The 26,163-nt window shown below is 39.6% G+C and overlaps 2 protein-coding genes across 2 annotated transcripts in view; one reads left to right on the forward strand and one right to left on the reverse strand.

Moving 5' to 3' along the window:
* The window catches only part of hcrtr2 (hypocretin (orexin) receptor 2), a 29,218-nt gene extending 9,167 nt beyond the window's left edge, over positions 1–20,051 (forward strand). Inside the window, exons 2-7 of the mRNA XM_030747620.1 lie at positions 12,557–12,735; positions 16,477–16,720; positions 18,784–18,899; positions 19,047–19,267; positions 19,425–19,546; positions 19,882–20,051. Coding sequence (XP_030603480.1) covers positions 12,557–12,735; positions 16,477–16,720; positions 18,784–18,899; positions 19,047–19,267; positions 19,425–19,546; positions 19,882–20,051 — 1,052 coding nt within the window. The remainder of the gene's footprint in view (positions 1–12,556; positions 12,736–16,476; positions 16,721–18,783; positions 18,900–19,046; positions 19,268–19,424; positions 19,547–19,881) is intronic.
* A 3,402-nt stretch (positions 20,052–23,453) lies between these two features.
* LOC115793593 (uncharacterized) lies at positions 23,454–25,708 on the reverse strand. Its single transcript, XM_030748641.1, has one exon. It carries the CDS (start codon positions 25,706–25,708, stop codon positions 24,809–24,811), a length of 900 nt encoding a protein of 299 aa, XP_030604501.1. The 3' UTR covers positions 23,454–24,808.
* Between the last annotated feature and the right edge of the window lie 455 nt (positions 25,709–26,163).

Raw genomic sequence — 26,163 nt, forward strand, 5'->3', positions numbered from 1 at the left:
CACCATTTGTAACTTCACTTGAATTATCATCACAAACTGAGAGCATTTGCCTGTTGGTGGCTGAGCCGTGGCACTGAGAGTCTTCAAAGTTGATGTGGGATGCATAAACGCACAACATCCACGTGTCATGGCTGGGAGCTAGTGGACTCAAACAAGCAGAACTCCAAGGTTAGAATTTGACAGTTTATTTACAATGTGCAGGGGACGAGGGGGAAAACAACAGAAAAGCCTTCTTTTCTCTTGGTGTCCAGTCCAGTTCACAAGAAACCCCACTCTGACTCTCTTCCGTGATGGTCCTGTGGTCCAAAGCTCACCTCAACATAGCCCATCTGAAACGTTCTTGACTCCTTTCCCCAGATACCTAAGTATAGAGACAAGCAGGCATAAGATCAGCAGGGGAGTAAGCAGCAGGAAACCTGAAGGAAAGCTGTCAGCACTAACTGTTTATGGCAACAATCCAGCGAAGACTAACCACCACCACCAGCCAGCTTAGGTAGGAGACCAGATGAGCCAGAACAGGTGTGTCTCTTTACTCCCAGGTGAGTCAGATGACGAGGGTGACAATCTGGATCTAGCTCCACCCCTCAAACTTGAGACCAGAGACATACACAGGAGAGGAGAGAGAGCCATGAGGGTGGAGAGACCATGACGCTGTCTTCAACAATGTATATTTCATTTCTCACAGTTTTTGGCTTTAATATGTCAAACAGTTGCAAAAATTAAATGGTAAATGGACTAGTTCTTATATAGCATTTTTCTACTCTGTCTGAAAACTCAAAGCACTTATACAAAACGTTTTACATTTACCCATTCACACAAGCACTTCCACGAGTAACTAAGCTAAGTGCTTACTGTCTAACATTCACACACATTCATACTCTGACGCTTGTGTCGGAGAGCAACTTGGGTTTCAGTATCTGGCCCAAGGATACTTTGGCGTGCAGCCCAGAGCAGCCAGGAATTAAACCACCGACCTTCTGATCAGTAGATGACCTGCTCTACCTCCGGAGCTACAGCCACCCCAGTTAGTGTTCATTTGTACCACAGGTCCAATGATCTGGACTAACTGCAACTGAAAATTATATAAATGCAGCAACTTGCAAGTTTTTGGCACTGTAATTGAGCTTTCCCAAAAGACAGCTTGCAGATCAACCTGTGCTTTGGAATTTGCCAGTGTGAATAAGCAGAATATCATAACAACTCAAATTACACTATCATTAGCTTGATCAATTCCTGTAATACTGTATCCATGCTCATTGTTATGCTGTATTATGCCAATTAACTCAAATTTAATGTAATTACTAAAGTAAGGTCATGCATATTAACTTAACGTTATTATTATTCTCTCCTTTTTTAATGGTACACTCATAGCATCATGTCTGTGTTTGGCAGTGATGGTGGTGTCATCCAGGGGTTTCAGTGGGATTTGGCAGGTGGGAAAACTCTGAGTGCAGTGAATGAAGCGTAGGGAAAAGCATCACATAGAAATAAGTCGTTTAACCTGTTTTGTGAACTCCAGTAGATCTTTCTTTGTATACAGGCTGTGATCAGCTGACATGTGCTGCTACTTCATTAGTCACTGCTCTTTCTGCTGAATTCCAGCTGAATTCAGCATGTGTTTCATGAGCTGCCATGGCTGATTTCCAGCCTCTAATCAGCATCATCACGTTGAAGTGATTTATGCTTGACTATAAATGCCACACCATGGCCTCTGCCAGTCCAGCATAGTTCATTACTGTAAACTTTACCACAGTACTTCAAACTAACCAATTTACCTGGCACTAAGCTGCCTAGTATAGTATTTTAAAAGCACAAAGTTAGTACACTTCATTTGTTTTGCAAGACTTTTCAAAAAAACACAATTCATCAATAAATTGTGCGTAGAGCCATCTGATTTAAAAACTAAAAAAAAAAAAGAATCAGGACAATACTAAGGACACTTAGTAACTTACTCTGTTTACACTTGCTTGTCTTCTGTAGTGCTAGTTTAATGATGAAGTACCACAACTGCAATTTTATTTACTGTGCATTTGTACCATAAACGCACCACCAGGTGAGATGAAAAAAAGGAATGTGTTGAGGGTCAGTATTGACAGTATCTCCATACTGTCACCGGCGGCAACGTCAGGCTGCAGCACACGAAAAGCATGCACATGACAGTAATATGCATCAACCCACCTGTCATATGTAATTGTTCATAAACTGAAGGTGCCATTCTGAATGGTTCCAGCACACTTTAAACCCTGGTGTCATCAGATGGTCTTCAAACAAGTTCATCTCACTGCAGTGAATTCTCGAGTCACTCTTATTTCTTAGCAAATGTCAATTTTTTTCCCCTCTTCAATCTTGTGTCATACTTATCTGACACGACATACTTGTTAACTGTCCTTACATTAGTCTGTGCAATGTTTTTCTTAGTTTGTTTCTTGACTTTAATGCGCTATCTTTATATTTTGGGCACATGAGGGCTCAACAGCCAGGGGACGGGTTCTTGTACCCTCAGTTCACTTCTATCCATTCCAGCTCGTATGCATGACAGATGGTTGTGTCCAGTGCATTACAGGTCAGTATGCTTGTCTCTCTCTCGCTGTGAGGGCGAACATTGGGTGGCAGAGGTGCTGACCCCATTCTGTTTCAAAATGTAATTTGCTTGCTGCTTGTTGATTGCAATGATTCAGAGTTCCTCTTCCCATCCAACATCTTATTTGTCTTCCTGTCTTTTGCTTGATGTCCTCTCACCTGCTGTACCGCAAAATTTTTGCAATAATCTTAGCATATGAGGGAAAAAATGACTTTTTGACTGAAAATGATTAGTTATTAGTTAATTAAATGACGAAACAATTCTGACAATGCTCAAAACAACCTAACGGACGAGGCTGTCTGTACGATGCATAGCATGTGTTTTTAAGATTTGGAACCACACCACATTCTCAATCAAATAATATTTCAAATGCTGCTGACATATGAGACAGTTTGTGCCTCATGTACCTTTGTAAACCAATATCAGATTCATTTGCCTAGTGTGGCTCATGTCAAGCTGTGCTAAACACTGATACCTTTATTCAGTGCAAGTTAACATTCCCATGCCTGTGCAGACTCCTCCAGTCAAGTGTTTATATGCCATTTCCCTCTGATGCAGCCTACATTCAGCCATTTATTCTGAAGATCAAAGTACTTGAGAACAGCTGCCTTACGTTCCCTTTGCTTGTTCAAAACTTGCTGTCACTGACAAAGAGAGAGCGAGAGATGAGGTTGCTGCCATCTTAGAAACATCAAATAGTTAACTGGCATTGTACATTACACTTTTCCATGATTGCTCTGGTGTAATTCTCACATCATAAAAGTCACTCTCACTACTTTTAATACACTTCTCAAATCAGTAACGCATTTCCTCAACCCCCCCTCATTGTTTTTGTACACACTGCTGTTGTTTCTACGCATACTTCACTAATACAGATGTTTGTTATTGTGTTGATGCACTTCTCACCTGAATCTCACAACTCATCAAAACAGAGAAAGGCCAGTCACACACCGTCAGTGGTAGCAGTGAAACTGCCCGTCACCTTCTCAGAAGAGGTTTAGTTGAAACAAAAAGAAATACACACTCTTGTGTCACAGGTGTATGTCATGGCACTGCTAATTACACACAAGCATATTCTACACGCATGCATTCAACTGCTTGGGGCACCTTGTTAGTACTGGGTTGGACCCCTTTTTACCTTTGCACTTTTTCTACATCGGGCCCACATTTTTGCAGTTCTCTTTCCAAAGTCAGGTAAGGTAAGTTCGATAAAAGTAAAAACAAAAGTAAAAAAAAATAAAAAAGGTGTCTAAGTTTTAAAATGGTGGTGAAAGTGTTTTTATCCACTGATCAAGTGATTGACAGATTTTTCATGTTTTGACATGTGAAAAAGGTTTTGATTGCTTGTGTCTTTTGCACAGGTGAGTCTGTGTCATGAGGAATGTTTTAACTGTTTTGAGAACTGCATTAAGAGGGGTGAGAATGACGTTCCTCATGTAAGAATTGCACCAAAGAGAAAAAGAGAGATCAATGAATTAAAAATACTTTCACCAACATTTCAAGACTTTGACATCAGACTTTTTTTTACTTACTTTTATCGAAACCTCTCTGACTTTGGAGTAAAGCAAAAATGTGAGCCTGATGTAGAGGGAAAAAGTGTCCACACACAAAAATGAAATGTGCAGGATTCATTTGAAACTTTATAAAATTGCTGAATTTGTGAAAAGCTAATGCATCATGCATCAGAAAACAAAGAAACTATATACAATCTGAGAATATAGCACCAACTACTGTATAATCCAGTAGAGTCACATTACATCAATTCAGCAGCTGGAACAATCCAGAGTGGCACCTTCAATTTATGAGCAATTAAATGTGTCAGGTGGGTTAATGCACATTTCTGCCATGTGCGCATTTTTCGTGTGCTGCAGCCTGATGCTGCTTCCATGTTGGCAACTCACAGCATTTAGGCATGTGGACATGGCCAAGACAGTGTGCTGAAGTTCTACCGGAGCATCAGAATGGTGAACAAAGGTCATTGAATGTGGCATAGTTGCTGATGCTGGTCTGAGATTTTCAGAAACTGCTGATCTACTGGCAGATCACCTTACCGCTCCTGTCAGCTAAGAACAGGAAACTGAGGCTACAATTTGCACGGACTCACCAAAATTGGACAACAGAAAATTCAAAGTCACAGTCACCAGATCTCAGTCTACTGGAGCACGTTTGGGATGTGGTTGAAGAGGAAATTTGGATGAGCAGCTGAAAAATTTGAAGCAACTGTGTGATACTGTCATGTCAATATGGAGCAAAATCGCTGAGGAATGTTTCCAGCACCTTGAATCTATGCCACAGAGAATTAAGGAAAATTAAGGGGGCTCTGAAGTCAAAAGGAGGTCATGTGCTTCCATTTGTTACAATTAAACGTCTTCTGAAAAGTTGTGTTTTTATTTGCTTTCAGTTGAAGAGCAGTTTCACTGCTGCTGCTGACGGTGTGCGACCGGCCTTGCTCTTTCATACATATTTGAAAAAAGTTTGAAGTATTTTGATTGAAAACACCAATGCAATGCTGAAAGTGAGAGATCTAGAGTTCTGACTAACAAAAGTACCAGCTGTTTTGATGATCTGTGAGATTCAGATGAGAAGTGCACCAACACAATAACAAATATCTTTATCAGTGAAGTATGCATAGAAATAACAGCGGCGTGTTAAAAAAAAAAAAAAAAAAAAAAAAAATCAATAAAAGAGGCTAATATGGGTGCGGAAATGTGTTACTGATTTGAGAACTGTATTAATTATGATGTGAGAGTTACACCAAAGCAACTGAGAAAAAATGTTAATATAATATGAATAAGTACAACTTCTGGGGCTGACAAAGCAGTCATTTATTCACGTACATGCGTGACACTTTCATGTATTTCAGGTAGTTATTTGATTTAATATGAAAAAACAAAACATTGTCTTAAATGGCAACAACTGTTTTGTGCGAAAGCTGTCAATTTTAATTAGAAATCATTCCTAGATTAGCCTAAATCATCGTATCTGCCTCCCTGCTGAGCCTGATTCATATCCTTGTGAGGCTGCACAAAAGGGAGCAAGAACGTAACACAGGTTTGGCTGCAGTATGGACATATTTGTGGTAATACTGGATAAATCATTTCTCACAAGATGGAGCTTGTAATCAGGAGCCAGAAAGTGGCACGGACTCTTTGCTTTTTTTGCTTACACAGTGATTTGCTGCAGAACATATTGTAAGACAGATTAAAATTAGATGTAACTTAGACAAAGACACAGATGCACACATTTAATGAAACATCTTTATCTCATTCAAACTTTTATATCAGGCTTTGTCAAATCAAAGTGACTTTGCCTGACATACACTGACGTGATGGTGACTTTTATGCAGCTTCCCTAAAGGTTTGTGTGATGCACACTCTCTCCACTTTGCTTGCCCTTTATCTGAAATGGCATGACTTTAAGATTGTGTTTTCCTTTGGACATTATCGGAAAAAGGATACCTGGGCAGGACTCAACATTTACACCGACTTGATTAAAGAGGTCAACAATTGGATGAACAAAGGCTAAATTGGACCATAGGATGATTCCTCGCCTTCATTTCCTGCTGTTTGTTGTAGAGACATTCAGAGACTCTCCTTTCATCTTCTGCCCTTGCACATTGTTTAACAAATTACACTTGTAATCTTGGCCTTATTTATTTATTTATTTATTTAACTGATCATAATCAGTACAGTACAGGCTAATTAGCTTTGGTTATGGTAGGTTAAAGCTTGCTGTTCCCTGTCATGGAAGGTCATTTCTTTTTAAAAATCTGTATGGCTCTTTGTAGAGGATGTATATACAATATACAGTATATCGGATGATTTCTGTATCAGGAAAGGTCCATTCATCCTCCATGGCTTTACCGTATTTAATGTAAGTGTAGTGGTTTACACATTTGCCTAACAAACGAAAGCTCCCTAGATTAATCCCAGGAGGAGACACAAATCCCTTGGGGGTTGTGTCAGCTGGTGTAAAAATATTTGCCAAATCAAACAAGCAGAGCTACCTGCTGTGTCAAACACCTGTGAATAAAGAGCAGCTGAAAGTGGATTTAATGTAATGCTTCAGTTTTTGACAGTGCCTGTAGTGCTTTTGCTCCTTTACCTGCATGAGAAGCTTTAAACTAACATTATATATATCCTTTACTGGCAAACATCTCACATATAGTGAGCAGTTTGCAGCCACAGGCAGTGCCCAGAGACTCTAAGCCAGTGCATTAGTCAAGAGCACTTCATAGAAGAGTTTACCCATGATGGTTTTGATGATGAGAGAAGCCAGAGTTCCTGCAGGAATCCCCCACTGGCACTCAGTGAACATGCAAACTCCACTGTTTGAAAGGCCCAGTTGGACCTGCCCTGGCTGAGGTTTGAATCGCCTTTCGCAGTGATGCAATGGCAGTCAGTGGTGAAAACACAGAAAGCACTTGGAAGAAGAAAAAAAAAAAGCAGCTTATATACATCTTTTCCCCAGCAGAAAAGACATGCATAGACCATCAGTAGCTCACATAAATGTTAACATACCGGCAGAATGTTATATCGGAGCAGTGTGTCTCACTGCAAAATGATCTAAAACAGTGGAACCAAGCACGTGTTGACCTCAATATTATTCTTTGAGTAATTTTAAGTTTCCTATTCAAGAATCCTCAGATTTATTCACAGCATTGTAGCAACTTCTCATATTCAAAGCACTGATCAGATATGCACAAGAAGATAATTTAAGTTGACTGTATCTTCTCTTTGATGTGTTGCATAGTTCAATCACTCTCTAGATTTCTTCTCCTCCTTATATAATTCACCGCAGATCTGCAGTATCATGTCACATATACAGGCCTGAGGAAAAGTAAATATATGAACCCTCTTTATAATCATATCTTACCACAGTCATAATTGAATGTACAGAGTACTGAATGCATTTAGGAGCAAACTAAAGAGCCCGAAAGCCAGCCTGGACAGTGTGGGTATGCACAGAGTTTTTGGTTGGCATTTTCCAGCTGTTAAGGCAGGAAAACTTCTTTCTTTATCATTCTTTCTGGTGTGTTTAATTTTGTGAGCTAATGCAAAGGTGTAGTCAGAGCAAATCCAGTTTCTTATTCATTCTAAAGTGGATGCATAATAAATAATTTCAGCAGTGGCTACATTCTGTTTGTCATGTGTTATCACTAACACCTGCACCTGTGCTTTTCCTGCTGTGGCAAGTGAGAATGTCTGCTGGGAAAGAGCCCAGTGTGCTGTCCCTCTGAAGCTGCCCTGTGTTATCTGGCAAAGAGATGTTGTGAGATGGAGGCTTCTCTGAATGTACTTTAATCTAGCACATCCCCCAACACCTTATTGATGGTCAGTAGTCAATCCCCCACATCGGTGCCTTCATCATGTTGCCTTGGCAAAAGCTGGAGCAGTTACCATCCACGGAAATCCGGATCTTAAGATTATGCCCTTTGTAAGTGAGTGGATATAATATCTTAGTCCTTTGGTGTAATTTATGAATGATGCAGGAGCAGGAGCATGAAGCAGACACATACTGTTACTAAAAGGTAAATAGTCTTTTGTAAATAGGAATTCTGCACCTGAAACCCACCCTGGTCTCTGTTTGCCAGGTAATTTCACACTCTGTTGTTGTTAATTGTGCAGTCTATGCGTTCTCTTGTCAGCTATCACAGTATTTTTCCAGGAACTCCTGTTGGAGTGAATCAATTCTCTGTGGCAGTGCCATCTAATCTATAATTCTTTTCCTGACTAGAAACAAAAACTTAGAACAGCAGCACAGGAAAGAGAGAAGGTGAACTTTGCAGCGGGAGTTCTTTGCTGTATATGTCATTCACTGTGTTGTAGCTATGAAACAAAATCAAGTTTTTTAAAAAGTATACATGATGCCTTTGTAAACCTCTTGGCTTGTTATAGTTAGGCAGCCTTTGGCAAATGTATGCATAAGATTCCCTGACTGAAACTATTACTTTCAGCAGTGCTATTTTTTTCCTTCTGCAAATATATATTTTGTAAAAAAAAAAAAAAAAAAGAAAGAAAGAAAAAAAGATGCATTTCTGCTACTTCAGAGCCATTTTTTCTACCAGCCCTCCAACTCTTTTCATTTTCTAGGTTATAATTTCAGTGCACAAGAATAAATACTAAAAACTATTTCAGAAGCAACAGCTATCTCCCACCGTATTTACTGTGGCTATGCAATATCCACTACTGTGGCATGAAAAAGGAGAGAGGATGCATTTTATTACCTCGACAGGTGACGCCACCAATTTCATCTGTGCCCAAAGAAAAACAAACAAGGCAAAATATCTGAACCTACAGTACTGTGCTAAGGTGTCGGGGCCACCCCACATTTCTTTATATTTTACTTCCAACAAGCCAGACTTTCTTGGAAATTTTTATAGTAGTTTTGAGCAATAGTTTTTTTTTACTCACTTAACTCATTTTCAGTTCAGTCTTTGTGCATGATCATTTTCAGAGGAATGCATTTCTGCTTTGTTAAGCCACTCAATACTGACCTATGAATCATTCAAGCAGAAAAAGGAACCTAACTCAAAGGATGAACCAGTGTTGTATAACAGACAACTTAGCAAAAACCTTTCAAATTGTATTTAAATTAGGCACTTTGTTGCTAGCAGCCCATCACAAAAACACATAATTTGTTCCCATTTCTTTACTTGAATCTACTAAAAATACCAAAGATAACACAGTTTGACAGGCATAAAATCATATTTTTGCACCAGCAAGGTGATTCCCAAAGTGCTGTTTGCTGAAAACTTGGTATAATTTGCGGTGTGTCCTCAAAAATTGAGGAAACTGGGAAAGTGGAGGACAAAAGAAGAAGTGGCAGACTGAAAAATCTACAGCACATAAACAGAAAGTAATGTCCTTAAGAAATAGAAAAAAATCCAGTAAATATCTGACACAGAGCCTGAGAGATGCATCTAGCCCTTCAGTTGATCCACCTACTTTTTACTGAAGCCTCATCTAATCTCAGTGTATTTACAGTTATTAACTCCCAATTTGATTCGAGTGTTTGTCATAGGCTATTAAAATTTTCTTGGTTTGCACACATTTTCTGTCACTTTCTGTTTACTGTCTGCTTGGCTACGACAGAAGGAGCAGTGCTTTCAAGATGTGAACTCCTGCCTTGGTTCACAAGCAGGCAAAATTATTCCACAGTGTTTTAAGCTGGTGCTTTGTATACTGAATAAACATATGTGGTGAAAGAATATGGATCTTCTCTTTTATGGTTAAGGGAGGCATGTCCAGTGGAAGGGTGGCTGTCAAAAAGTGCCATGGTTGCAGACCAACACAAAGACACGAAGACGGATTCAGATTCACAGCACAGTTTAAAGGTTTTATTTACAAACTTGGGTTTAATTAACAGAGGCAATCCAATTAGTAATGTGTGTTTTGAGGAACTGGCAGGCAGGTACATTTGCAAGATGTTATAGTCTTTGGCATGTTAGGGTCAATGATGCTGGAGGGGCACACTACAGGACACTGAGTCCAAATGGAAGTTATTCTATGAGATGAGGATCTTGAGGGCAGCACACATGAGGAATTCCAGGGAAAGAAGATGAGACTTTGAATCACACACAATGAGATAAACATAGACATTTTAACTATTTTGACTTACCACTTGTAGCTAATTAAATAATGGATAAAGGAAAACCCTGTCCTTAAGTATTGTGGAAGATGAGATTATGACACTCAAGCCCCTGACCACGACTGATGGAAACTACAGTCACACAAACCCCTGAGAGCTGGAGAGAAAGCAAGAGGCAAGAGCAAGGGAGTGAGAGAGGGAGAGCAAAATGAGAGGGGCGGTACCAGGCTTCATTACAAGAAGCCATTCTGAAGGAAGGGGGAAAAGGTGAGGTACGCCAAATTACACAAGACCTGGACTGAAAATCACTGACAAAAGTTTTTAGAAAGTGATGAATTCAAATTTTAAAATTTTGGTCCAATATGTACAGAGGAGGTCAGGAAAGAGCCATGAGTATTTACAGTCATCTCTGAAACATGGTGGAGGCTCTGTCATGATTTGGTGCAACATTTCAGCCAGTGGTGTTGGGAATCTTGTCAAAATGGATGGAATTATGAATGAAGAAAATGTATTATCCACCATATAATACCATCTGGAAAGTGTCTGAGTGGCAACAGCGTCATTTTTCAGTGTGACACTGATCCCAAACACACATACCTGGCTTGAAAAACACAATGTAACACTATCAGTCATGGATTGGCCTCCCCAGAGCCTGGACCTGAACATTACTGAAGCAGTGTGGGATCATCTGGACAGAGAACAAGACAAAAAGCAGCCAACATCAAAGAAGAGCTTTGAATGTCCTTCAAGAAGCCTGGAGAACTATTCCTGAAGAGTACTTAAAAATGACAAGAAAGCTGCCTCAGAGAGTCCGGGGCCATGAATAAGGGCGGTCATCCCAAATACGGACTTTCAAGCTTGTAAGAATTGTACAAACTTTGTTTTTGCCTAATATACTGAATTTCCATTTATGTTTGCACATTTCTATAAATCACTGCACCTATTTCCCATTTACCAAGGAAAATATAAAGAAATGAAGGGTGGCTTAAGACTTTTGCGCAGTACTGTACATCATGTCTTTCTTTTAATGTCTATGGAAGCTTTGTATGAATTTCCTGATTTAGAAATATCTTGGCAACTGGAACAAAGATGCAATTTAATTTGACAGTTTTTCTTAATTGCTTTGGTGCAATTCTCACATGTGAGACATTCTCACAACTCTCAATACAGTTCTCAAATCAGTGACACATTTCCCCACCCACATTACCCTCTCTCATTGTTTTTCTACACACTGCTATTGTTTCTATAGATACCAATACACAATACTTGACATTGTGTTGATGCAAAATGCATCAAAACAGCTTGTAGTATTGACAGTCAGAACTCTAGCTGTCTCACTTTCAGCATTGCATTAGTGTTTTCAATCAAAATACTTCAAACATTTCTCAAGTATGTATGAAAGAGCAAGGTCGGTCACACACTGTCAGCGGTAGCAATGAAACGCCGTTCAATTGAAAACAAATATCAACACATTCTCAGAAGGTTTTTTTTTTTTTTAAAAACCTCATAAGAGGTTTAACTGAAACAAAAAGAAATACATACTCTTGTGTCATAGACTGCTAATTACACACAAGCATATGCTATACAGCATATACACTCATCAATCACTTTATTGGGTACACCTTGCTAGTACTGAGTTGGACCCCTTTTTGCCTTTAGAGCTCATTTAATTCTCTGTGGCATAGATTCAACAAGGTGCTGGAAACACTCCTCAGAGATTTTGCTCCATATTGAAATGACAGCATCACACAGTTGCTTCAGATTTGTCAACTGCTCATCCAAATTTCCCTTTGAACCACATCCCAAAGTTGCTCCACTGGTGACTGAGATCTGGTGACTCTGGAGGCCATTGGAGTACAGCGTTTTTGGAATCTTCTGTTATCCAATTTTGGTGAGTCTGTGCAAATTGTAGCCTCAGTTTCCTGTCCTTGGCTGACAGGAGTGGCACCCGTTGTGGTCTTCTGCCTCTGTGTGCCATCTGGGTCAAGGTCCGATGTGTTGTGCATTCATAGATGATCTTTTGCATAACTTGTTTGTAACAACAAAAAAACCATTTGGCGTCCAAGTCTTGAAATGGTCACATTCATTGGTCACAGAGATGAAGTGATTAACTGACTTTGCATTTTTGCAGTGTGTGAAAAAGGTGTTTTTTGCACAGATGAGTCTGTATTATGAAAAATAACTTAACTGTTTTGAGAACTGCATTAGGAGTGGTGAGAATAACTTTTCTGATGTGAGAACTGCACCAAAGCAATCAAGAAAAACTGTAATCTAAACTCTGTTACTGACAGCGTGCTTTCACGACACTGATCACTACAATAAAATTCAATACATTGATGTTATAGATGTTTCTTTGGCCCATTTTTGATTGTGCATCACTTTCAGTTTGTTTTGCAGTGTGGAAAAACCGTCACATGCGCACAGTGACCAACTACTTCATAGTGAATCTTTCCCTGGCGGATGTATTGGTCACTATCATCTGCCTGCCTGCGAGTCTCATAGTAGACATCACAGAGACGTGGTTCTTTGGAAACACTCTTTGCAAAATTGTCCCTTATCTCCAGGTAAGAGTTGAACCCTGATATCTGCTATTCAAATTTTTGACCTTTTCATAAACAATTCCAAGCATCCACGAATCTAAGCTCTGACCTACATTTCTATTATTTTTACATTTTTCTTCATGGTATTCATGAGGGCAAAAAAGCTTTTTTCATATCCCCCAGGATGTGCACTGGGTGAGACCTTTGATGTTACTCTACAGTAACTTAATGCCTCAGGCAGCACCGCTGTCGTGCCACTCTGGAAATGTGTGTGCAAAAGAGAAGATCTTATTTGATAATCTTGGTCACACTGATTTGTATTGAGAGACTAAACTGATGTCCCACTGTATCCTACACATATCCTATACACCTAATAGGTCTTATTACATTGTATATGCACACATCTACTGTATATCAAAGTGAATTATAGCTCCATGCCTGCATGAGTTTAATGTGCACAGGATGTTCTGAGGGGATGCAGCTCTAAAGTAAAGCGATTCTAATATAATATGAATTCTCGTTTGTTAGGTGGGAGCATATTGCACCTCATGGCATTTAATTAGCAATCCCTTTGAAGGTTTTCATGGAGACATTCACCATTGAGCTTTGTACCATACCTACTGCTGCAGTATTTGCTTTAAGGACCATCTCCTGCTGTGTTTTTAATCCAGGAGGATCTTCTCTAATTCCCCTTTTGGGGATTCATTTTCTGCAACATTTTGGTATGATTCCCATTCTGCTCTTCTAGATTGGATGCTGGAGGTCTGTAATACCTTGAATAGGTTCACAGCAGGGTGCAACAGAAGCCAGGAGCAGCACATTGTATGATTTTTTTGAAAAGGGGTCCACATTTCAACGTGCAGCTGGTATCCGGATTAAGCTCATCCATGATCTCTCAGCATAATATGCAAGCAAGTGGAAAATGATCATGACAACTTACAATGTGCAGTGTGGTGGAAATAATGTTTAGGCCCGAATGTAGCACATTTTTTTGTGTGTGGGAATGTCGTTTAAGATACTTTTCAAAGCATTTAAATGTCACAGATTATTCCTGCTGTCTTGCAAACACGTATCCCCCATTGATTTATTCTGCCTTACTGAAACCTGGTTACAGCAGGATGAAAATGTTGGAAAATTCAAAAAACTGTTTTATTTGTTATTATCTATCATCTACCGGGTCCTTACTCAGAGTTTTTGATTTCTCAGACTTTTTATCTGATTTAAAGCTCAGTTCAGATAAAATAATTATAGTAGGTGATTTTAACATCCATGTAGATGCTGAAAATGACAGCCTCAATACTGCATTTAATCTATTATTAGATTCAATTGGCTTCTCTCAAAATATAAAGGTGTCCACCCACCACTTTAATCATACTCTGGATCTTGTCCTAACATGGCATTGAAACTGAAGACTTAACAGTATTCCCTGAAAGCCCCCTCCTGTCTGATCATTTCTTTGTAACATTTACATTTACTTTAATGGATTGCACATTCCTTCACTATTATGCTCTTCAGTGCCATGTGCTAACACAGTGCTGAGCAGCTACCTAAACTCTGCTCCCAGTGAGGTAGAGTCAATAGTTTTACATCCTCACTGTGTACGACTTTGGATACTGTGGCTCCTCTGTAAAGGAAAGCTTCAAATCAGAAGTGCCTGAATCTGTGGTATAATTCACAAAAGTGCAGCTTAAAGCAGATAACCCGTAAGCTGGAGAGGGAATGGCATCTCACTAAATTAAAAGATGCTCATTTAGCCTGGCAAAAGAGTTTGTTGCTCTATAAAAAAAAAAAGCCCTCAGTAAAACAGCTGATCATCTGCAGAGGAACGGTTTATTTGAAGAGTTTCAGTCAGGTTTCAGAATTCATCACAGTACAGAAACAGCATTAGTGAAGGTTACAAATGATCTTCTTACAGCCTCTGACAGTGGACTCATCTCTGTTCTTGTCCTGTTGGACCTCAGTGCAGCTTTTGATACTGTTGACCATAACATTTTATTACAGAGATTAGAGCTTGCTATAGGTATTAAAGGTACAAAGTTAATTATGGAGTTCCACAGGGTTCTGTGCTAGGTCCAGTTTTATTTACACTATACATGCTTCCCTTAGGCAGTATTATTAGAAAACATTGCATCAATTTTTACTGTTATGCAGATGATATTCAGCTTTTTCTATCTACTGTATGAAGCCACATGACACACATCAGTTACTTAAACTGCAGGAATGTCTTAATGACAAAAGCCTGGATGACCTGTAATTTCCTGCTTCTAAAGTTCTTGTGCTCAGCCCCACAAATCTTTGAAACATGGTGTCTAACCAGATATTTACTCTGGATGGCATTACTTTGGCCTCCAGTAACACTGTGAGAATTGGAGTCAATTTTGACCAGGATATGTCCTTCAGTGTTAAACACATATTAAACTAGAAGCACTCAGAGAGCGCAAACCTCCGCCAAGGCCATAGGGTCACTGGCGCTGTAATACGTGTATCTAAATACTGTGAAATAATCTTTCATCTTTCCCAGACAACAGTAACCCCCTATCCCGCAATAGTGAAGAATCCTTAAAAAAAAATTCCTGGATCCAGATCGTGATCTGGATCACCGCCAAAATTTAATCACTTCTTCCTCTTGTCATTTCCAACCACTCCACAAAATTGAAATCCGTTCATAACTTTTGGAGTAATCCTGCTGACATACAAACAAACACGACCGAAAACATAACCTCCTTGGCGGAGGTAACAACAAATATGTAGGGCTGCTTTTTTGCATTTGTGCAATATTTCTAAAATTAGAAACATCCTGTCTCAGAGCTAATTCATGCATTTATTACTTCTAGGCTGGACTATTATAATTCATTATTATCAGTCTGTCCTAAAAACTCCATGAAAAGCTTTCAGCTGATCCAAAATGCTGCAGCTAAAGTAGTGACAGGGACTAGAAAGAGAGCACATTTCTCCCATATTGGCTTCTCTTCATTTGCTTCCTGTTAACTCCAGAATAGAATTCAAAATTCTTCTTCTCACATAGAAGGTCTTGAATAATCAGGCCCCATCTTATCAGACCTCATAGTACTGTATCACCCCAATAGAGCACTTCCATAATTGGCCGTTTGGTTTTCTCTGTAATTATTGTAGGGTCTTTACCTTACACTATTAGGTGCCTTGAGGCAACTGTTTGCTGTGATTTGGCACCATATAAATAAAATTGAATTCAATTAAACCACTCAGGATTCATCCAAAGGCTACCAAACTCAATAAACCTGTCAATGCACAACTGACCTTCTGTCACTTGGAGGACAATGAGAATGTGCCCTCTTCACATGTCCGTCTGAAGTTGCACGCTTTTCTAATCGCTCTTTTTTTTTTTTTAAGACCATTTAACCGAACACTTTAAATTAGGCAGCAAATGTGATTTTAGTGTGCCTGGAATCATAAGCTAACTATTTAAAAACAAACAAAAAAACCAAAAAAAACAATGAACCTTCACTTTTATTTCTCAGAAGAATTGACCACCCACTGGGTTTAAACCTGCACATGAAATTTGTGCTGCTGCTCTGAAGTGAATGGGCTCATCTGCAACACACAGATAAGAGTGTCTCCAACACAGGAGGTCTCCCATGCTTCAGCATTCACCGAGCTGTGATTTAGGTTTCCAAAATATACTTTCCGAAAATAACTTTCCTCATTAGCGTTTACATTATATTGTCTGTAACAACCCCAGACATGGTGAATATCTAGTTAAAAACACACTTTTTAACTTCTTTGCAGACCATCTCCGTTTCTGTATCAGTTCTAACGCTGAGCTGCATCGCCCAAGACCGCTGGTATGCGATCTGCCACCCGCTGATGTTCAAGAGTACAGCCAAGAGGGCGCGCAAGAGTATTGTTGTCATCTGGGTTGTGTCGTGCGTCATCATGATCCCCCAGGCCATTGTGATGGAGTGCAGTAGCCTGCTGCCTGAACTCACAAATAAGACCAGTCTGTTCACAGTGTGTGATGAGCATTGGGGAGGTTAGTTTTCAAAGATCCTCCCAAACTAAAACACATGAAAAAATATTTCCTCCTTGCTGCCAGAAGCACAGCTTAAACTGTAAACTAAATGATTCACAATATTACTTGCAGATACATTTGTTGCCCTCCCCTGTATAAATAGGTATACTGGGGGATAGATGCATAGTTGTGACACCTATGAGAGTATTATTTACTTTGTGTAATTAAGTGTCATTTGGAATTTTATCCATGAAATCTTTGACTGCTGAGCAGAGGTTGAAAGCACTAAAGCAGGATGGATGACGTTTGCATGCTTTTGGATGAAGTCAGTCAGGGTGCCTCTGTGACTGAAGATGCCAAAGAGGAAAACCTTACAAAGAAAAAGCTTTTCATCCCCCTCCCATTCATCAAATTACAGTAATTATACTGTAGGTACCTTTAATGACTACCTTTGATGTGTAAATTACTTTCTTTAATAAGCTTGCAGTCATCATTGAAAATGTGCAGTGCAAGACGGGCAGGCAGAACAATAAGAGCAAAATGATGTTTTTTGTTACATAAACTACACAAAATGAGGATTGAATGAGTCAGGAATGACTAGATATTTAATGGCTGTCATAACTCTGAATTGAGAACTATACAAGGACCGATTGCAAAGTTCTGCAGCTCCACCCATAAATATATACAACCTTACCTGATTTACACTTGTCCAAACTCCCCTCGAATTTCATCTCCTTCAGCAGCACTCCAACAGCTACGCATTTCTCAGTTGCTTTTTTTTCCTTTTGTAAAATTTTTTTCCTCGAGTGCTCCGTAGAATTTCCTACTGCCGCTTGTGTATCTTCAAAGTGTCACAGATCGGCTGTGTGGCAGGCAGGAAGGAGGACCCCAACGCAGAATATGCCAGACAGAGGTACGATATAAACTCAGCTTTATTTGTTAGATCTAACAAAAGCCAGGACTGGGCAGGACCAGTGGCAAAGAATGCAGAACAAAATTAAACTCCACTAGATCTCCAGAAAACAGGGAAAACTGACCAAGGCACACAGCATGGGAAACAAAGAACTAGACAAAGATGACAACAGGCACTGAAAACAGTGGACTTAAATACACAGGAGGACTGATGAGGGAAGAGGAAACAGGTGGGAACACAGGTGGCGCTGATTACCAAGACGAGACCAGGGGAAACAAAACTGAACACAACAGAGACCAGATGACTATCAAAATAAAACAGGAAGACAGAAGGGGGAAACAAAGACACAGAATACAGGGAGAACACCAGGAACTAGAAATAACAATTAAACCCCCACAACCAAAAGAAACCCAGAACAGAAGAGGCAAAATGAAGCAACACAAAACACACAGGGTCAAAAGGATTCTGGACCATGACACAAAGCTTGATTTCCTGGAGCATGTCAAGATCGCAACCCTTCAACTTGATTTGCATCCTAAGGAAGAGACCTACGCTGTGAGGTACATGTTTCTGTGTGCCGATGCAGGATGGCAGGATGACACAATGGTACGCACCACAGTTCAGGTGGTGTCTGATACTGGTGACGTGAATTCACAGTGTTCTGTCATGTGAACAAAATAATAATGATAAACAATAACCTGGTTGGATTCCTTACTTAATCAGTTTGACAAAGAAGTGGATGTTTGCTGGATGGCTGCACTCGCAACTGGCAGACCCTCAACTAAAATGGTCAACCTCTTTTAGGCAACAAAATGGCTACCAGCCTCACGGTAAAGTGCCCAAAGGTGCACTAGGAGATGACCTTAAAGGGGAGATTGGCTACATTTTAATCACTTGTGGCTTGGGATTTTTGGGAGCAGTGTTGCAGAACATCTTTAATAGCATATAAAATTTTAAAAAATATATCTTTACCCACTCTTAATCATTAAGCAATTAATTTGTACCACTCAGCAGATGGTTCTGTTAATAATAAGCCACTTAAAAAAAGGGGGTCAGCGAGCCAGTCTGTTCTATAGACACTCATTATCTGCTTTAGAGTCTTTAATTGCTCAGTAATTACTTGTGTTTTCTCTTCAATATTGATAAGTTTTTCCTTTTATTCTTTCAACAGCTGAGATCTACCCAAAGGTGTATCACACCTGTTTCTTCATTGTCACATACTTTGCACCGCTGTGTCTCATGGTCCTGGCATATATTCAGATATGTCACAAGTTGTGGTGTCAACAGGTGTGTATTCCTCTGCTTTGTGTTTTTGTTTGTTTGTTTGTTTGTTTTTTTAAGGCTTTACTATAAATATAAACCTCACAATGGGGTCTCGCAGTGTCTGATGTGTGCACGAATCCATTATTCCATTATTGTGTACTGAATCAACAGATTCCTGGAAGCACATCAGTCTTACAGAGGAAGTGGAAATCTATCAAATGCTCAGCTCCGACTCCAGGGCCGGGGGAGTCAGTGAGGGTTAGAACCAGCACAGTTTGTGCAGAGATCAAACAAGTCAGAGCCCGGCGGAAGACGGCTCGCATGCTGATAGTGGTGCTCTTTGTTTTCGCCCTGTGCTACCTGCCAATCAGTGTGCTTAATGTCATGAAAAGGTAATAATCTCTCGAAGAAGCTCTGCTGCAACCTGGAGCAAGAAAAATTGCTGTAAACCATGTATTGATTTTTTTTTTTCACCCTGAAAGGATTGGGATAAAATGCATGATTAAAAAAAAAGAACTGATACCATGTCATGTCATATTTTACCTCCAGAGTGTTTGGGAGCTTCAAGAACACAAACGACAGAGAGACAGTCTATGCATGGTTCACGTTCTCACATTGGCTCATATATGCCAACAGTGCTGCAAATCCAATCATCTACAATTTCCTCAGTGGTAAGTTTTTAACTATCCTCTAAGGATTCATTACTGCCCTCTAGTGAACAAATTGGCACCAGCAACAGGATTCTCTGCTTGATATTCCTCATCCGCTATTTTAATGTAAGATAAGGTTAATTCTATCACCATGTATTGAGAAAGCAGTCAATTTCTAAATAATAAATTGTGTGTGTGTGTGTGTGTGTGTGGTGCTCATAGAATGATTTGCTATGATGCCCAGTAGATTAAAATAATGTTATTTTTAATACAAGGTGCATAGAAGAATTAAACAGAATCTGGATTTCATCTGTTTTTTGTTTTTATTATTATTTTTTTGTTATTGTTTTGTTAAGGGAAGTTCCGTGAGGAATTTAAATCGGCATTCTCTTGTCACTGCTGCGGCCAACGTGAAACCCAAACGAGAAGGATGAGGGCCAGAACGAGCACAGACAGTCGAAAATCCCTCTCCACTCAAGTTCACAATGTGGACAACTTGTCACGCATATCTGATCAGATGGTGTAGTCTCAGATTCCAGGTGAGGACTTGAAGGACACGGTGCTCTTTTAGCTACTCGTGTGAAATGTGCAGACTCCTTTTCTTTTTTTTTTTTTTTTTTATTGGTTCATTTCAAAAGGAAAGACTTTCTCTCTTCTTTTATGATCACTTGTGAATTCAAGAAAATGCTGATTTCATTATGAATGGCATCATTTGGATGTGTTCAATATTTCTTGTGTTTTTTAAAAACACACGGCCAGTTTGTACTGTAAATGATTTTTTTCTGCATTTGTTTTGGTCTACTTGTTAGAGTTATGCAGTAGTATCAGTTATGATTAATTACATCACCTTTGCCATAATGTGTTAAATATTTGCTTTATATGTAGCTTTAGAGGAGTAGCTGGTTGAGAAAACCATTCTTTTAATTTTCACATGTCCGTCTGAAGTCCTCATTGTAAATGCCCAGAAATGTATGTTCATGTGCAATGAGTGTGCTAATGAAGCCGGCTCAGTTCATCAAACAGCTGAATATTCAATGTGCTCCCTGCATGAACGTGACCGCAATGTGAAGCCTGTTTTTTTTATTTGAAAGATTCCAGGTTTGTATTGCACAACATGAGCAAAGTGAACGTGTTGCAGCAAAATACAGTGTATGTTACACCATAATTATTGTGGTTCAGTTTTTCAGCTCTGGGTAAGAGCAGCACACAGTCACATTCACCTCGGAGGCTGAGAGCCCAGGAGACTCTGTGCTGTGTTTTTTTTTTTTTTTACACTGAAACTAAATGTGAAATCAAGAAACATGTCCTGGATGTGCTTTCCATTTTTTTGTGTTCAAAATCTGCAAGCAAGTATGAATATTATAACTCTGTTGCCTACTAAAAATGACATATTTTGCTTATTATCTGAAGTCATTACTGGGTCAGAAAAAAAGGGAATCATGACCAGATTTGAATTTGTTTGCACAGATGAAAAATGTATGCTAAAAAAAAAGTGTTTTGTTAAATTATTTAGAATTTTAGTGTGAGTAAATATTTATTTGTTATAGATTTAAGTATCAGTATCAGAAAAAAGGCAAATGTTGATGATGATGATATGATGATTCATCAGGATATTTTTCTGCTCCAGAACTCCTGGTATCAATGTTTGGACCATTTCTTGTTAAGAAATTACTGTATTGAATGGTGCAATGTGTGTTTTTCGTCCCTTTTTGTATACTTTATTGTTTCTCTTGCAGGAATGGCCTATTCACACATGACACACTGGGAAGTTGCCTTTTAGCAGCTCTGATAGAGCAGTTAGACAGAGCAGAGGCTCAGATCAAGGGCATCTCAGTGGTGATACACAAACACTACTCTTTCCTTTTCCCCACCAAAAATGACTTGCTACTGTACAAACTGCATGCATCAAGCCTCCTTCTCTTTTATAAGTGCAACACTACATTGCCCTATTCAAACTCATTCAAATGAGCAACTTGCAGCCTGACTCACTCACTGAAGTCATAGGAGGAGGAAAAGGCAAAATACACGGCCGATTTGGGTTGTCAAGATTTTGCTGCAGTGGTTCAACAACCTTGGTCTAGAACTGACCTCAGGCACACAGTATTTGACAACATCTTAAATGATTTTATATGCAGGAGTTAACGTTTACAGATAATTGCTACAGCTTGCCCTGTCTGTCACTATAGGTGAGCCTGAGAAACACAGTTAACACACACTCAGCATATTTTTTTATTTTTTTTTTAAAGATGGCTTCACTAAACAGTGTGCACAAATGTTTGTGTGTATGTGTGTTGTTGAACTGCCTGGATGTGCAGAGCTGATACCGAATAATCAAACAGAACCTTGACTTTTATTAGCTGCTTGCAAGTTTGAATGTCAGTGAACGAAAGCTACACAGACATATATATATATACACAGTTTTTGAGACATGGCTGTGGAGTAAGCCCTGTTCAGAAGCAGCAACAACTTTTAGCCAAAAAATGAAGACCCCCCCCCCCCATCCAAACAGCTTCAAACTCCACACTGCACGTCCTTGGAACCACAGCAATAGGGTGAAGTTTCTGAGAATGAATGGCTGTACAGAACAGAAAGACATACACACACATATTCATGCAGAGAGTACTCCACTGATTAACCTGATGTCCCATCAAAAAGTGGGTTGCATCTTTCTCGGGAACCACTCAACCAATGAATGTGAGTAAATGAGCGAAGTCATTTATTATTGCTACCAGTAAGTTTTCTGAAAGAAGGTGAAAAAAAATTTTTTTTAAAGATTATTTTCACAGACATATTCAACCAGAATATAACTGTAAATTATGACTGCAGCACATAAAGCCACATATAGGAACAATTATCAAATGAGAGCACCTCAAAGTAAAAAGAAGGCTTCAAATTTTAAACCTAAATCTCTAACAAAGATATTCATGCACAATTTCATTTCTTTGCAGCTTCAAAAACAAAACTCAGACTCATTAAAATGTTTGGCGCTTGGGGCTCATGGTGTTTGTGCTGGCAGGAAGTGGACCCAAACACTGCATAAGAAAGAGAAATAAGGAGGTTTTGCATACTGCATAGTTTATCAGGAGTACCTTTCATTAATTCCCTTCCAATGAGCTTATTCTAATGCACCTTATCACATCAGAAACTCAGAGAATGCACAGACATACAACACAAGTGAGCATAATCGATTCAAACAAATACAAAGCAAGTAATAATTATCCTTGTAATCAGCAGTATAGAAAATCTGTAAGATAAATTGCTGTACTGCAAATACAAAGGAAGAAATGAGCAGATTCAGGCTAATCAAGTGAAACTGAAAAGACAATCAGGGAAAAGGCGAGAGTGATATGAAAGAATGAAAACACAGTAACAGGAAACAAAGATGAAAATGATCCCTGATTTCCGTTCACTTACTCGTGATGATTGTAATTAGTCAAGGTTTGATTGTTAAGCTCTGCTTGACATGTTTAATTTGGTTAAATTGTGTAGATTCGATTTATTATTTTATGTTAATGTTTTAAAAACTTAAAACTATGACTATCAGTTAAGTGTAAAGCATTCTGGGCACAACAATGACACATGCTGGACTTTTTTTCACGAGATTTTCTTGATTTTTGGATTGAACGTGAAATGTTTTCAGTCCTGGTCTTGATTGTTCAGACTCTGTTGTAACTTTTTCATGTGCACTTTAAGCCTTTTGGCCTTTCATTTTTGAGTGCTTCTTACTTCATTGTGCAACACTTTGATCAATATTTGTTGACTTTTTATGTGCTTGATAAATAAATCATCTTGATAGTGGGGGTTATGAGAGTTAATCACTGTTTTAGCCACTAGGGAGCAGCAGAAATAAGCTATAATGAGAAGATCCCGCTTCAAATTGACTTCATGTTGCGTGGAGTTGTTAGTAAAGCCAGTGTTGCCTCCCTAGGTTTGTCGTCTGAGGGGCAACTGGCTTCCTGTGCCAACGTGTGGTGCTGTGGTAGAGAATAGCAAAAGGCACACACGTTGAGCTATCGTAGCTTCATAACAGGAAGTTTTATTCTTCACCAGAAAATCTATAAACATACCTCAAGTGTTACTAAACTGAATATAAACCAATGGCCTTTCACTTTAGTCTCTTTTACAAAACATGGCCATCGTGCTCCTGAGTCAAGACAATATGAATCACAAAACATTTCCACAACTTCATAAAACTATTCAGTAGAGTCTCTTTGAGTCCATCAACAAATTATAATCACAATGTACAACAAGAACTCATTCATTTTAAAGATAAACACATAACACACTCATACTGCTGTTCTTAACTCGATCCTTTTAACTACATGTGTAACAGACAGTAACACATTTGCTTTTAACCATTGAAACACCTATTACAGCATTAAGTGCCTGAATGAACTATATTTTTACATACCTTTAGCTGTTGTTCCATTTTGTTTACACAATTAATTAGCTTTGTTCATAAAACAAACACATCTAATGCTATAATGCAAACTATCAGCTATATAAAATGCAATGCTCCTTTAATGGCGCTTCTCTCTCATCAAGAGTCATTCATCGACAGTCGCCATTACTCACTAAGTCACCTTACCAAATTACATTAATGGTTTCGGTATTAAACCACCAAAACTGTACTTTAACTAAACATCATAACCAGAAGAATAACATATGACTGTTCATAGAGTGCACATGAGTAAAAGTTCACATGTGAGTCCAGCAGTTTCTCATTTAGTTTTGGTTAGCTTCCCCACTCTACTCCACATTAGCCAAGTCCGCTAGCATTAGCATCGCTTAGCATACATCAATAAGCCACGATTTACACACCAATCGCTTCACAAACGGCTTCTTTTGCCGGCCTGTACAAGTCTCTCATAACAACCTTCTCTACACATATGGTCTGTATTGCACAGTCATTGTAAGGTGTTTTTACTGACCTGTGGTAGAGAATAGCAAAAGGCACACACGTTGAGCTATCGTAGCTTCATAACAGGAAGTTTTATTCTTCCTCTGTGCCCCAAAGCTACTCCATACCCCGAGCGCGATACGCCCTCTAGCGTCTTGCTGTGGGATGGCACCATATTACGTGAAACTGCACAGGACTCACAACAGTGCTTAAATGACAGTCAAATTTACAAATGTAACAAAACAAAAAAACTTTAGGGGTGACTGTTTTTATCTTTATCATCGTTTGATACTTAATCTCAGAAGTGAGATCATTTCAACCCTCTACACTCTCTCCCACTCAAAGAATGTCTCCTGACATTTGTTTCTATTTGTGTGGACCCGTCAGTGTATGAGAGTGTACCAGTTGTGGTAGTATGGTTGGGGATGGATGGGGTAAAAGGAGGATGGAAAGCCGGGATTGGACACGTAGGGTTGGCTGGCTGAGAGGGCGTTCATGTCCGTTCTCCAATGGCGGTATGATGGCTGACCCAGAGTGTCATATGTGAGTTTTTCTGCTGGTCGCCCTCTCCTCTGTGACCTCCTTACCTTGTCGTTTTCTCCTATGTTTCCTCCATCCATTTCATCCACTTGGTCAGACCTTGTTTTGACCAACTCCTCAGTCTCCACAATGTCCTGCTCGCCCTCAGATTCTTGCCTGTTAGTAGGACAGAACTCTCTGGCTGTTGCATTTAACTTGCGCTGAGTTAGCGATTTCCGCCGTGCCATGACAGTTTCCCGTTGCTGAGGACGCTCCTGTAGAATAACAGGATCTTGCTGGCAAGGGTCTGCGAGTCTGTAGCATGGGATTCTGCTCCGGAGGTCACGATGGTAAGTATACTCATCTTCCTCATCAGAGCTACTTGTTGCTGTTTGGTCAACATATTTTTCAGGTTGTTTTTGTCCCTTCCGTCTGGTCTTTTCGTCCACGGGAAGTTCTTCTTCAAGAGGTAGGTCATTTACTGGCAGCAGTAGATTTCTATGCAGAATGCGCATGGTCTTACTTCCTCTCTCTGGCTGCACCTTATAGACTGGCCCATCTCTCACTCTCTCCACCACGCGATGTACGACCTTCTCCCAGTAGGCACGCAATTTCCCTGGCCCTCCTCTCTCTGACAGATTTTTCACCAATACCCTATCACCTGGCTGGAGAGTGACCCCTTTTACACGTCTATCGTACTGTTTCTTGCCTTTGGCTGAGGACTTAAGGCTGTTGTCTGCAGCTAGTTGATAAGCCACTCGCATCCTCTCTGCCCATTTTGTACAAAGGTTTGGTGGTTACGTGCCTCAGTCTCTTTCCTTTGGCTAAACAGCAAATCGACTGGCAACCGTGGAGCCCTGCCATACAAGAGGAAAAATGGAGAGTATCCTGTTGCTTCATGTCTTGTGCAATTATATGCGTGCACAATCTGAGGCAAATGATCTTTCCATTCACTCTTTTTCTCTTCTCGTAGGGTTCGCAGCATTTGGAGAAGTGTCCGATTTAGTCGTTCCACTGGATTGCATTGAGGATGGTAAGGGGTGGTTCGTGAATGTGCAATTCCTGACAGTTGTTGTAGTCTTTGGAACAGGCTGTTCTCGAACTCACGTCCTTGATCGTGATGCAACTTTTCTGGATACCCAAACCGAGGAATAAAGTCCTGAAATAACTTTTCAGCAGCTGTCTTTCCCGATTTGTTCCTTGTTGGGTATGCCTGTGC

This window comes from Archocentrus centrarchus, chromosome 15 (genome assembly GCF_007364275.1).
Source record: "Archocentrus centrarchus isolate MPI-CPG fArcCen1 chromosome 15, fArcCen1, whole genome shotgun sequence".
Lineage (NCBI taxonomy): Eukaryota > Metazoa > Chordata > Actinopteri > Cichliformes > Cichlidae > Archocentrus > Archocentrus centrarchus.